The sequence below is a fragment of the Anguilla anguilla genome, chromosome 3 (assembly GCF_013347855.1).
Source record: "Anguilla anguilla isolate fAngAng1 chromosome 3, fAngAng1.pri, whole genome shotgun sequence".
Taxonomy (NCBI): Eukaryota; Metazoa; Chordata; class Actinopteri; order Anguilliformes; family Anguillidae; genus Anguilla; species Anguilla anguilla.
In genome coordinates this window covers 66195228-66209971 of record NC_049203.1, presented here as the reverse complement: position 1 = coordinate 66209971, position 14744 = coordinate 66195228, and the positions used below count along the sequence as shown (strand labels likewise).

The window sequence follows — 14744 nt, the reverse complement described above, 5'->3', positions numbered from 1 at the left end:
ACACAGCCATCCAGCACTATTTTTGCAATGCGAGTCTTTATTTCGACGGTCACCAGTGAATGAATTCACACTGAAGTTTGGTGCCGGAGCGGGCCTGCCAAGTTTCAAAGAACATCTATGATAGATGGGGTATTATAGGCCAGACAAGTTAAATGAATTTAGAAGCTGAGTAGAAGTCCACAGAGGGAGAAAATCCGTTATAGCGGTCTAATTGTGGTCCCCAATGCACTGAGATCCTTTCTATTAGAATGGCTCTGATGGCCAACCATCCATCTTTGTGTCAGTGCAGGGCGGCTGAGCTTCTTCACTCTTGTGGTTTATTGATACCCCATGCAAGCCACTGCAAGCCTAAATATTATTATTACATTTTATTTATTTATTTATTTATTTATTTATTTATTTATTTATTGGCAAAAGCTAAAGTGAAATATGAGGCCGAACACCTCTTTAAAAGGAAGAGTTCATCAAACCAGAATATGCGAAAAAAATCAATGTCATTCCTTAATGCACTGCTTCTGAAAAGTATTTGGAGCAAAGCCTTCACGATCTGCTGGAAACTGCAGAGTCCATGAAAGGGGTACGATGGTTGGTCGTCGCCCATTTCAAATTAATTACAGCACTGTGCCCAGCAATGGAACGGCTTTCATTATTCATCATAGCGTTTCAATTTGTCACATTTTTCACAGAAATTTGTCGTGAGGCTAATTAGAAAAAACCCGAAGACTGAACATCAAATTAAATGCATTTTACATCGGAACGTCTGCCCGAAGATGCTTAATTACTGGAAAAGCAGCTCTTTGAACTATTTTCCTTCATGGCACTGCGTTCTTGTCCAAAGCATGGGATGCACTCCACAGTGAGGGACAGGCAACTCGAATCCTAAAAGGTCAGTGTCCAGCACCGTTCGTCCAGCGAGTGGCTTTTTAATTAACGTGATTTATACCTAGAACAGCAGGTGAGGTGAATTCCTATCCAAATAATGACTTTAATAAAACAATTAAGAGCTGAGGCTGGATTAAAACCAGCAGACTGTGCCGTCTGCCATAACTCAACCTGCCAAGCCATATGTTCGACTCCTCTAGCGCTCTGGTTTTTAAAGAATGAATTCAAAAAAAAAAAGTTCCCGCTATGCATAATGCATGATCAGATGAGCAATATGCTACACCGCCTGCATTTTTCTAGAGGACGAACCGAAGTCAAAGGCTAGAAAAAGGGAAGCATTCCTTTGCTGTAACAATTTCAAATGCACCAGAGGTTTTTGGAAACCAGGTTGGTGTCCTTTTCATTGCACTGATAAATCCTGGGTGAACTGCTGGCATTATATTACTGTAAAAAGGTACTTCATTTTATATTAATTTAGTGGCTTTTAGCAGATTTAGCACTCATCCAGCGAAACTTACAGTTCACACAAAAGTGCACAGAGAATGGATTGAAGTGCAGTTATTCACCAGAGCAGGGGTGTCAGGGCCGGTGTGGGTGCAGGTTTTTTTTTTTTTTTTAGCCCAGTACTACGATACCTGTTTCAACTAATTAACTAAACATTAACTTCAATCAAGACCTTGATCAGCACGATCAGTTTGTCTAAGTGCTTGGCTAGACTGATAAACTGCACCCACATCAGCCTTTTTCAGATAAGACTGGACACCACTGCACTAGAGTGAAAGTGTAGTCACAATAGAGACAGCAAGTGCAAGAAGCACAGCCTTGATTGACAACTATTTACCCTATTTAAAAGAAACAAGTTTAAATGGTAAATGGTAAATGGACTGCATTTATATAGCACTTTTATCCAAAGCGCTTTACAATTGATGCCTCTCATTTACTTTACAAACAAGAAAAAACTGCCAGTAAGAGCACGAATGTTACTAAAGGCCTATTCAAGGCATACTATGTAGGATTTTACCTTGAATATATTACAAAATAACTGTGCTTAGTCATACCTCTTGTATGATGCAATGGCAGTCTCTGTCCTTGTGCACATTTGTCAAATCCATAATGCAATAATGCAAGTCCTGTTCTTCTCACCCGATTTCTGAAAAGGATCTGCTAAGCTTTGACAAGCAGGGAAGGTGGGTATCATTTTTTTATTTAATTTTTTTTATTTTTCTCTCTCACCTGAGGGGGCGAGTCAGAGTTACGGGACAGCAGGAAATTTTTACTCTTCTCTGGATCCAGGATCAGGTCCCCTGCAGAGAGACCCATGATCCGGGAGTGGAGTTTCTGAAAGGGAACACACACAGACTTTCAGAAAGACACTCTTGCACAGAAGAGGGATACACCCCTAAAGAACTCCCCGCTAATGTTCCATGTTGATGCCAGTCACGTGTCATAAGTGGACCTTCCACCCTGATGACTGTAACGTGAGGTTTTATGTCTACCCTAATGACTGCACTGCATACTCTGATGGTCCACCCTAATGACTACACTGCATACTCTGATGGTCCACCCTAATGACTGCACTGCATACTCTGATGGTCCACCCTAATGACTGCACTGCATACTCTGATGGCCCATCCTAATGACTACACTGCATACTCTGATGGTCCACCCTAATGACCACAGTACACACTCTGATGGCGGACCCTATGATTGCATGTATGACTGCACGCACATACTCCGATGTTCCACCCTAGTGATTTTATTGCATACGCTGATGGTAAAACCTACTGACCAGAGCTCATACTCTGATGGTGCACCCTACGATTGCACTGCATACGCTGATGGTGCACCCTACGATTGCACTGCATACTCTGATGGTGCACCCTACGATTGCACTGGATACTCTGATGGTGCACCCTAATGACCCCAGTACGCACTCTGATGGTGCACCCCGTTGACCACAGGACATGCTCTGATAGTAAACCCTGATGGCTTAAGACCAGCCCAGATAGCCAGCAACTTTGGGCAGGGTCTGTGCCGATTCTGGCCCGGTAGCGGTGACTCAGGGCCAGAACTGGAGCAGACCCGGCCTGGAGTCGCTGGCTATCTGTTAACAGCACGCCCTGCGTATGCTAATGATCCTGAACGCAGGCAGACATGCAAAGCAGAATACAAAAGGTCAAGAATGGGGAAAACAACCTGAATCAATACCTTCCACAAAATACCAAATACAAGTAATACGGTTTTTCCATCTCCAAAATTAGTCATCTAAAGGTCACAGAACACATTTGTATTAATTATCTCACCGAAAGTGCAATCACTGGAACATACATCACATTCAGTAAAAAAGGATGTGCCAGTGATATGTTTAAACATTAATGTGTGCAGTACAATTATACTGCACATTTGCAAATATAATCATGATATTAGGCACTTATTCCCCACTGCTATGAGGCGATAAAACAGCGTCGTCATAAAATTTTCTTAATTTGTCTGTGTTGTGGTATATTGCCATTCTTCAATAGGCCTTCCTTGAAAAACCACTATACATATATAACAAAAATTTTAAATACAATGACCCCCATGCAAGGCTCTTCCAGATAGGATTTTAACTTAACTCAAAGGCATTAATGTCATCTGTTAGGAATAATTAATGTGAACTGAAAATAATTGCATTGGAGGCCTGGGGACTACGGCAATTCATCAAAAAAGGAAAATATTCGCCAATTGCTTAACGCTGTAGTCTACTCTGTTTAGGGTCTTCTTGGGAAGGACTTTGAACCAAATGTAATCAGTAGGCATATTACCACTTTTTTATTATTTGTTTACTCTCAGATCTTCCTAACTGCGGAAATTATAAAACTCTTGATTTATAACACACCGCTGAGCACCAAGGGCAACCTCAACACTATTTTGGAAAATTGCTTTCATATCTAATGCACTTTGAAAGAACCTTAAAAACACAAGCACAACAGTCCCTTCATTTATTTTCATGCCCTAAGCTGGCAGAGGACAGGGATGTCTGATATGGCCGTGACTACTCTGCTACATTGAAACGAAAGTCACCTTAACCATAACCGCATCTAAAACACACGCGCAGTATAATCCACAAAAACACGTCTTATGTAAATAGGCCGTCATCACACCTGCCAAGTACGCAAATGCATATTAATGCATCCTGTGCTCACAGCACAACTAGCGCTCACAGCCTTGGACTCCGTCCAACTACTTATTTCCAATAACCCAACTCATTAGGGCTAGTTAGGATGCCTTTCCGCGAAGACGGGCAAATTTAACAGTGCACTTTGGTCGGGGTATTTTTAGTGTACTGTAGCACAACCCGTCCTGATATTGAAAGCGCACTTATGAGACTCAGGGGCACTGGATTACTCCGGTGAAATATATATATATATATATTTTTTTTTTTTAAAGGCAAGCTAAGAGATTTGAACAGCTGTGGGCATGTATATAGATAATAGAAGAGTTATTATGTTATTTTCTTTAGCACAGAAAACACTTCGCTGCTCGCTTTCAACATCGTCTGAGTGGGAAAACAGAGATAAGCTAAACCGCTCAACCACTGTTCAAGGTGCCTTCTCGTGTCCGTATGCTGCACACACTCTCCCCCCATTAAGCAACATAAAATGGAGTGGTAATTTGCCTCCTTAATGCAAGACAATTTAGCGTGAGTGCAATTTCATATCACACATCCTGATGCACAGCTGTCTTACGCAAAGGTCATGCCGCTTTGCGGTTTAGCATATGAATGCTAGGGCTACTATTACTACCACTAACTACCAACCCTTCCACTGCTACTACTGCTACTACTAGTAATGATAACAGCAACTGCTGTTCTCTTTTAACATTAAAATAAACATCATGTTTTACTTGATAACATTCTTTCAAATATTTTTTTTTTTTTTTAAAGAGCACTGTTCATTATAACTGTTGAGCTAAACGTAATGACAAAAAAAGAGGCTTCGGGATTTGAGGTAAGAACCAGGGAATGCAGATGCACAGAAAGAGGTACATGGATAACTTTGGTGGTTTCCACACTGTGTTTTTCAAACAAGCTCAGTCACCCACATCTTTGCATTACATTACATTACACTACATTACAGGCATTTAGAACCTGTGACTTTTAGGTTACAAGAACAGATTTTTTTAGCTAGACTGCGTTTTTAAGGAAGTTGGGCCTCTTCCTCGGCACCAAAAGAGAGGAAGCGATTGGCTGGATCCCGTCTTTAAGGAAGCTGGGGACCTACGGGGCCGTTCTTGTAAGGGATATCATGTCTCACGCAGCCTCTTCCAAGGCCTTGCCAATCAATGAGGAAGGGGGGGGGGGAATAAAATGGCGAGTTTGCCTAACCTGAGTTCATAACGTACCTGTAATCATGACAGGTGTTGAACAGAGCAATAGAAGGTGAAACCCAACTTGCTGCAACTATTACACTAAAAATAAAACACTGTACGCACATATTTCCTATTTCTGGGTAATAAAATGTGAAAACAAGTGTAATTTACTATCTCCCTAATAGAATATTGATGTGCCAAATTCCTTCTCAAACAGAAGGTTTGCTTTCTCATTGCATTTTCCCTATTGGGAGATATTTCATTTCTTGAATAAACTACTTAACAAGGAGAAATAAGGAAGACATTTTTCATCTAAAAACAAAACCCTACAAAAAAATAAACAATAAAAAATGTATTTGATTAAAGTAATCCATTTTAGAAACGATTTGTATGTACATAAACCCAGTACACATACTGTAGATGCTGGGATTATGAGGAATTGTCTTGTTCTTGATTCATGATTCAACAGTAAGAAAAAAAGGCTTCAAGTTCTGACTACCCTGTCTGATCATACTGGTAATTCAATAATCAATTTAGAAAGATTACAAACAAAAGCATCTGAAAAAAAACTTCAGCTAATGATGTTTCAATGCAGAACTGTTTGTCAGTGGGTAAAAACAGTAGTATTTACAGCACTGCTGAGTAGTTAGAGTATTTTTAATTGCTATAATGTTTTGATTTGGTGCTTCTTTGGTGGTACAGTACGTCCCAATCAGGTAAATGTGACATCTCTATGCCTGTGCTGCTAACACTTTTCAAAAAACAGGTTCATGGTGGCCAGTGAATTGAGACGGAAGCAGGACCATTCTAACTTTTTACTTTACCGGCATTTGGCAACCTTTCTTATTCACAGTTAATTAACAGCTTCCTGTTAATTAATTTCTGCTGTTAATCACATAGCCAGAGACTGTAGTTCTTGTGGAAATTTAATACATTTGAGAAATCCAAAGGTAGGGTTTCATATATAATCTCTACTGTGGAATAATGGATGATGTAATAGTTTACAAATATGTAACTAATATGCTGAAAGACATTATTAAACTGAATTGTCCACCTTCCAAAGCACGACCTCGCAGTTTTACTTTTGATTTATAAAAATGAATGCAGACTACTTTTCATGTTCTCCCTAATACAACCTTTACAAACTGAATTACTTCTCTCTAAATAGCAGACATACACGATCAGAAGAAAGGGTTCTTTGGCTAGTCTCCCTAGGGGAATGCTTTTTGGTTTTTATTGAACTCTGCACGGTAAGTCAGAACGTTGAGAAAGCTCCCAGACGGAACCATTTTGCCTGATAAAAAAAACTTTTGAACTAGATAGGGTTCCTCTACGGAGACACAGAGGAGCCTTTTGGAACCCTTCTGAGACCAAGTTTAAGCGCGCAGTGCCGCACTTGGATTTGTCCAGCCTGATCTTTTGAGAGTCACATTAATTTTTTTTGATTCACATCATGCTTCAAGCCAGCCATAAAGCCAATTAAGTATGGAAGACAATTTTGTCACAGCCAGCGCAGAAAATTACAAAATGAAAAAAAAAAAAAAAGAGAGAATTGTACAGAGCCAACATGCAGTTGCAGTATAAGATCAATGCTGTCAATGGAAGCTCTTAGCACTTGATTGTCTCCTACCAGCTATTCAAACTAAACTGGTTCCTGCAGGTAATCTTTTAGCCTACTTATTGTTTCTACTGAAAAGATAAATAACTAAAAGACTTAAAAATCCATTATTTACCCAAATATATAATGGCCCAAATTGCCGAAAAATAGTGTATTAATCCTTATTTTACGAGGATTAATTTACGAGCCTTTTGAGAGAGCTGTAGTGTGCCTTATTCTAAGCATGGACCTTGTAGGAGTGTTTTATAATGAGCTTGAAAAAGCCTAGTGTAATCCAAAGAGCTTCCATAGCGTTTAACTCAGGAATAATGTGCTCTCCGGAAATTAAAATGCTTTTAAAATGAAGAAGGTAAACATGAATTTGTACAGAGAAATTAACGTAAGACTCAATTTAATCTCAGAATGTGTGTACTATAACATAAAGACACATTTTAAATGAGTCCACTTCAGAAGTGAAGACAATAAACATCATTTAAAAAACTTGAAAATGGCAAGAAGATACAGCACATTCTTCTCTTTTACCTAAAGGGGTATGTTTCATCTGAGGGGTAGAAGTGCACAGGGGACATTTAGGGCGAACCACACTATTAAAATGGGTACTATAGTCAGTGGCACTTTGGCAACACCACAGAAAAGGCTTGTAAACATGATTACAAAATACAAAGTAGAAAACATTATTTTAGAACACTGACTTGGACTCGTTCCAAAAACAAAGTGTACAGTAGGGCACCATTCGTACGATAATGAACCATCTGTGTATGAACAGAGTGCCCATTTTGGGACTGAGGGGGGGACCTCTCCAGCAGTGCTCTTTAGTTGTCCACGTGACAGAGGAACTGTTAATAGAGCAATGGGCCTTTCTGGCCACATACAGGCAGATCATATCAAGAAGAACACTGCAAGACCTTCTCAGCAGCCCTCTGTGATGTCACAAACAAAGGCTGGCAAGAGTGCAGAGGTCAAACAGCACGCAGACAGGGCTTTCAGGACCAATGAAAGCAAGTGCTTAAAAAAAAAAAAAAAGGCAGGGGTTATGTGCCAAACTACAATTATACGAGCAATGATGGGGCTGGTTAAGCAAAGGATTTCTCCACAAACCTTGGACACTGCCATCAATTGAAAGCAACTGTTTCTTTTATTTATTATTATTTTATTTATTATTTATTATTTATTTATTTATTTATTTTTGGAGAGTGAAAGAAGTGTCTGCCTAAGAACTTGGACACAGAGAGAATGTTAGCCGAACCCGGAAGCAACTCAACAGCAGGTGAAGCAGAATGTGGGGGCAGGGAGGGGAAGAAGAAGAGGTGGGGGCAGGGAGGTACCGGTACCGGTCCTAGAGTGGTAAACATCTCTAGTCGAATGTGCAGTGAGTTTTTTTAACCACAATTTAAAAAAAGAGCCAATGTCAGACTTCATTATTTACAGATAGATACAGAAGTTGGCTATTAATCAAGAGGTCACAGGAGCACTCCAGAGGTCAAGGAAACTCCATTCAGGGAAGTAAACGGTATCACCTCCACATCATAATGCAATCTGAATGGCAACCCTTTCAAAAAAGTTATCTGCCTGTGTGCTTATTCGGCGTGCTCCAGCTCCACGTTAATCCTTTATACTTTGGTCCAAGTGCCTGAATTAATTGGCCAGTGGGCCTGCAGGGGGTGTGGGGGGGGAAAATAAGACCATGGGGCACGAGCAAACGAATGAGCTGTCTCCTCCATTCACGGCTTGGAGGCGATTCAGATTTTGATCCCGCTCTTCCAGGCAACAGGCAATTGAACTGGCCAGGCGCCAGCTGTTTCTCACCACCAGGGCAAGTTAAACGCACGCAACGGCTTCGACGCGTTCGCCGCTCGCAGTCCGGCACCTTGATGCGCACCTCGAACCGGTCAAACTGCGGAGCCAAAACAAGGTCACGTGATCTGCCGCACTTGTGCGCAACAGCGAGCCGAAGCTCGTCGTCGATGTAAAAAAAAAAGATAAATTTAAAAAAAAACGGCATCGCAAAGCTGAACATCACAGAAATTCAAGATGCCCCTCGGGGCGGCAATAAATTTAATGAGTTGGGCTCCCCGAGTAACGCACTGGAGGGTTAGGGTGGAAATGAGACGCTCATGCAGACAGTAATTAACACGGCCACTTCTGGAGCATTTACTTTTTTTTTTTTTTGCAGAGAAAGGCGAAGCTTCGTCTGAATGACTGCAGTACACTGACTCTCATGCGATGAGATGAAAGTGGAAAAAAAAAAATCTCCTAAACTACAGTATGCAACATTTTTTATGTATGAATAATAAATATAGATTAAACTCACAATAAAGTTAATGATACTGAAATTCAAATGTGTGAATGCTGGTGTTCCTACACTTGCTTGCTAACTTTAGGCAACAAACAATTGGCATGACAGAGCAGAACTGAATATTTGATACTCTAGCAATTATGTGAACATTTTCACCTGACTTCTTTCCCCTCAAATCAGTGATGAATTTTGTCAGAACTATCAAAAAATTCCAACACCCCATTACAAATTAATTGGATAACTGGCAATCTGATTTGAAAAGAAATTCATCACCATGGTAGAAATGAAGGACAGCTCATTCTGATGCATTACAGGAATGAACAAGATCACATTGAGTTATATTGGTCAGAAGAGTTTGGGTGTAGCATGTAGGGGTGTAGCTCAGAAATCTAGGCCCCCTGAATAGAAAATTGCACTGGGCCTCCTTTTAGCTGTGCACCCCCCAACCCCCCCCCCCCCCCCACAAAAAAAGCTATTCATCTCCCTAAACCATGTGCTTAAAAACATAAAAATATTTTGTTTTGGATGCTGTCCTCAACTCAATGCATGGAACAAATATGGAAAAATTTACAAAGCAAATATGTCTTGATAATTGCATGCAAATATAAACGTTAAAACAACAGGGGGAGCAGTTTGCCAATTTCTCATATTCTAAGTTGATATAGTCTTTATTTCAAGAAGGTTAATATGAATTCTTGAATCCTGGAAATACACATTATGCTAATACATTGTCATGAGACCATACCGCTGCTACAAGGAGATGGAAACATGAGTCACTCCTTTGCAATTCACAGAGATATTTAATATACCTCCAAATATGCTTGTGAACAGTCTGAATATTACCCAGCAATAATATTTTCATGTGCTAGTCAGGTCCTTCATGACTCAAAACTGGCAACAGCGTGATTATACCCACAAAAATATAACGCTCTACCCTGATGATATTTCCAAGTAAACATGTTATGAAACTTTGCTTCCACTTTTTTGTTGTGTAATTAAAATTTAAGGGCCTTCCTACCCTGAAGTCACCCTGGTAATTTCTTCCTCTTACTACGGCTCTGAAATCCTACTAGTCAATGGACCAAACTCTAAGTCTAATGAATAGCTCATATTGATTTCAAATTTAAGCCGGCTCAGTCAGTCACATGGGAGATATCATCATCTCCATCTCATTAGAAACGGTCGTAACTACGAGAAGCTTTCGAACGCGTAACCGCGTCAACATCTCCCTGCTCTGCTGGAATGAGGAAAAAGTGTTTCTGTGGTTCGGAACGGCCGCACAGCGTTGTGAAGCGATGAGGTTTCGTGACATCCAATCAGCTTCGTGGGCCCCCGTTCACCTGGCTTCTGGGATTACAGTGAGCACAGGCTCGGCCCGCATCACTTGAGTGATTGATGGAGCCATTCTAACCACACACTCTTCTTTAAAGAAGATACGTTCTGTTCTCATGTTTTTGGCCATGGCCACAGAATACTCGGTACTACTCTCGGCACTACATGACTCATGTAACAGGGAATGGGTAAACATCCATTAACTGATACAAAAACATGTTGACAGAAATGTCCACTCGAAACAAGGTGTTACGGAAGCTGACACACAGGTACAAAACAGGATTAGACAAAAAAAATAAAGTCGTTAGCATGTCGCTAATAACATGTTTCCCAAACTAAAATAGGTAAACAATTTAAAACAGTTTAAACAATGAAAATAAAAAATGTAAGTTCACGCTAGGTAGTCCAGAAGAAAACATTATAAGGAACAGCACTATCATTCAGCAATGTCCAATCAAGTTCAGCTGCCCAGGAAGTATTCATCAAATTGCATCTAGTTCTGCCTCACTTGAATTAACATTACCACTCCAGGAGTAACCTGAAGTTCCTCCGAGAGAAATAAGGCTGTTTTATTCAATTCTATTCTATTCTAATCTAAAATGTGTGAGGAACTTGCTGTGCCAAGTAGCCCTCCAGAAACAGGGTAGGGCACACCTAATGTCACAATGACACATGACCTGATGACACAATGACATCAGCAACCATGGCCTGATGTCACAATGACACATCCCCTGCACAGGGGACTTCTCTGGTGGCACCATGTGGTAGTGCCCTCACACAAAATCCCAATGCAAAGAATGCACCAGATGCCAGTGTCCCGTGCACATCAGAAAGGACATAATTAATTTATCAAAGTGCAACAACACGACGACTACATTTGGTAATAACTACCAAATATGGCTTAGCTCACAAAAAAAAAAAAAAACTGCCCACCAGTTCCATAGATACCACCAAACTGCATTTGGCCTAATATTAGATTGCCGGTCCCTTGATTGGGATAAAAACAACATAGTACATAAAACTTCCGGGAAAAACAAACTCGGAGCAAATGCACCTTATTTATTTGTATCATGGGTTTACTTCAAAATATGTTCAAATCTCCCTAGAAATTGCACAGGATCACAGATGCAACATTACACTAATGCTTCTCAGCTGCGTGTGTGTGTGTGCGTGCGTGTGTGTGTGTGTGCTCATGTGCAGGCGTATGTGTCTGTGTATGTATGTGTGATTTTTCCTAAATTGTCTGAGGTAAGCAAAGCTACCGATAGGATCAACAGAACGATATGCAATGCATTTCTAACGATATTACCAGTTAGAAATGGTAATGGGAGCAGCCTTGCATGCCCCAGAGGAGAGAATTTCCAAAAATACAAGATGGTAGAAGTACCCCCTCAGGTGCCTCAAAGAGTTACGGCGGACATTCGGAATCAATCATAATCACAGATAATAACAAACTGGCAGAGCAAATATCATAAAGGGGAATTGGAGTCAAGGCCCGGGGCTGAAGGAACGGCTAAAAAAAAAACTCATCAAGCTGTAATCGCAGACTGCAAAGGCTGCCCACATGCTGGATGCTTTTCAGCAGGGCAAGAGTAGCTTCCCTGGCAGCAGAATGGAGGGAGGGAGAAACTCGCTGCAGGAGAGAGGAGGACCGCCCACTTCCCAGCATGCATTGCGTGACCTGACACCAATCATCCCATCTGAGCTCCCCCCCCACCCCCACCCACCCCCACGACCCCCAGGCATAATCCTCACAATATGTTTAGGCCTGGCTCTGTCCATTCGCTATTGATCCAGGATAAGGATGCCTAAAACAAACCCTTAACCAAAGTTTTTTTTTTCCCCCTCCTCTCTCTTAAGCTGAAGCTGATCCAGCATTTACAGCTTCCCTTTACTTAATTACAACAAAAAAAGTGGGTGCAGGTGAGGACAAGAACATTATAAAAAATGATAATGCATTCCATTACTGAGGACGGAGCCAATGGCAAATAGCACCGTGGCTCAACAGTGACTAATTACTGGACTCCTTAACTGGCCAATAAAATGGGAGGAAAGCTAATTACTGCATACTACAATATGCTTCAAGAGCATTCTCCCGAAAGTTTGCCCCTAGGAAGGTTATTGGAAGTAAATATGCGTGCTTGATTTAAATAATACATTTTATAGCATTCAAGGATTTTGAATAGCCTAAAATACATTTTCAGGCACCGAAATGTCCCAGAATGGGCTGGCTTGCTTGCGAATTTAACACAACAGCACAATAGTTTAATCAAGGACACCGCAATTGCAGACATGCCTCAAAATGGCTTGCCACCGACGCATGGACTGATGCTGGGAGGGTGTGAGTGGGGCAGGTTTGGACAGCGTGCCCGCTCCTGTGTGGCGCAATTTGTCTCAGGGCGAGTCCGGGAGACCCAGACATACCTGGAGGAGGAGGTCGGAGGCCGGTCGCACCCGCTGCTGGAACAGGACGCTCAGAGTCCTGTTCTGCTGCTCCAGGTCGAACACCCGGGTACGCAGTTTCAGACACTCCTCCCTCAGGTCCTGAGGAGCGGAACAACAGGATTAAAACAGCAAATATGGAGCATATTCATACAGAAAAAAAACAGACAAAACAAAACGAGGCTAAATTTTGTAATCGATTGATTAAAAAAAAAACAGTTAATCAGTATACAATACCATGAATTTCAACTTGTACACATTCAATTAAAAAGAGAGTTTACATTAATAGCAAGCAGCATACCTTTTGAGTAAGCAGGGCCTGCACAACCTGATTAGCAACCTGAAAAAGAAAAGGTTGTTTTATCCCGCTTCAGACTTATCATGAGACACAGCCGAGCTCCACGGGTGACTTTGGACTGTAAAATGTTGTTCCATTCGTGCAGGCAGGGTGGCATTGATGCATCATAAAAGAACGGTCTGCAGTGCACGGCGCACCTCGTTAAAGTTAACGGTAGACAAAAACTAAACAACCCTCTTAAAAGTGCAACAAGTTCAGTCATCGAAACTCTCACCATCAACGTAAATCACCGCAAAGGCCCAAAGCTCAGAAACATACTGTAACACATATGCAGTATAAGAATTTTCTTCGTCATACTGTTCTGTATTTATTGATTACTATTTCCTTATTTTGGGAGGACATATTTTGTTGAGATTATCCATGTTTACACTGATACACTGCATATATTAAGCGAGGGATTACACTGCATGTGGATCCCTGCAGGATGTCCACCGCACCATACGCTGATGAAGCTCTGCCATGCCCAGGGTGCCCAGTATGCTGCCCTGTGGCAGAATTTCGACCGCAAGGATTCGATTAGTGCTTCAAATACTCCGAGACTGCGCTAGCTTCATACTTTATTAGTCTGAAGGAAGGAAGGGAGGAAGAGTGCAGATATTATACATATTTGTTTAATAACATTCAGCAGCAGAACCATTTGTAATGTGGCTATATTTTACTCTAAAGAGCGTTAGAGAATTCCCCATAGGAATTCTCTATCAGACACTTCAGCAGTCTCTGCGCTGCCAAATAACTCACACACATTTATGAACACTGGAGTATAAATCCCCAAACCTATTATTTTCTTATGCAATTTCTCGGTAAAAGGCCCACATTTGTACTGCACACTAAATAATGATCAAGTGATTGAATCTGAAATATGACCGTAACACAGGCTGTACACATACAGCCCTTTGCAATTCTGTGATGCTGTGGCACACTGCATATAACAGTTTGTCTAGTTGTTGCTGTTGTTGTGCGTGTGTGTGCGTATGTGAGTGTGAGTGTGAGTGTGTGTGTGTGTGTGTGTGTGTGTGTGTATGTACGTGTGAGTGTGTGTGTGTGTGTGTGTGTGTGTGTACGTGTGTAAAGCTCCAATACATTGCAGGCATTTAGCAGACGCTCTTATCCAGAGCGACTTACACACCTTTAACATAGCATTTACAAGTGTATGTGTGTACGTAGACGCGTGCGTATACATGCATGTACATGTTTGCCTGTGTGTGAGCGCATGTGTACGTGTGTGTATGTGCACCTGCTTGTGTGCGTATACATGCCTGTGCATGTGTGTCTGTGTGTGCGCGCATGTGTGTGTGCGCAATCTGAAGAGTGAGTGAATGTGTGTTGCCACTCACGCAGAAACTGAAGCACCTCATACAGCCAGAAAATGTCCACTCTTCAAAATAGTCACGCAATGTACACCACATGAAGTGTTTTGCTATTTCTGCACTATACATAAATAAACAGCGGGAACTTTGGGTACCAGT

At 41.3% G+C, this 14744-nt stretch overlaps 1 protein-coding gene across 5 annotated transcripts in view; it reads right to left on the bottom strand.

Annotated features, from left to right (window-relative positions):
- The window catches only part of LOC118222531 (nck-associated protein 5-like), a 153458-nt gene that overhangs the window by 27607 nt on the left and 111107 nt on the right, over window positions 1–14744 (bottom strand). For all 5 annotated transcript variants that reach the window (XM_035408186.1, XM_035408187.1, XM_035408184.1 and 2 more), the window contains 3 exons: window positions 13222–13260; window positions 12903–13022; window positions 2116–2220 (listed from right to left, as the gene is read on the bottom strand). In XM_035408186.1, coding sequence (XP_035264077.1) covers window positions 2116–2220; window positions 12903–13022; window positions 13222–13260 — 264 coding nt within the window. The remainder of the gene's footprint in view (window positions 1–2115; window positions 2221–12902; window positions 13023–13221; window positions 13261–14744) is intronic.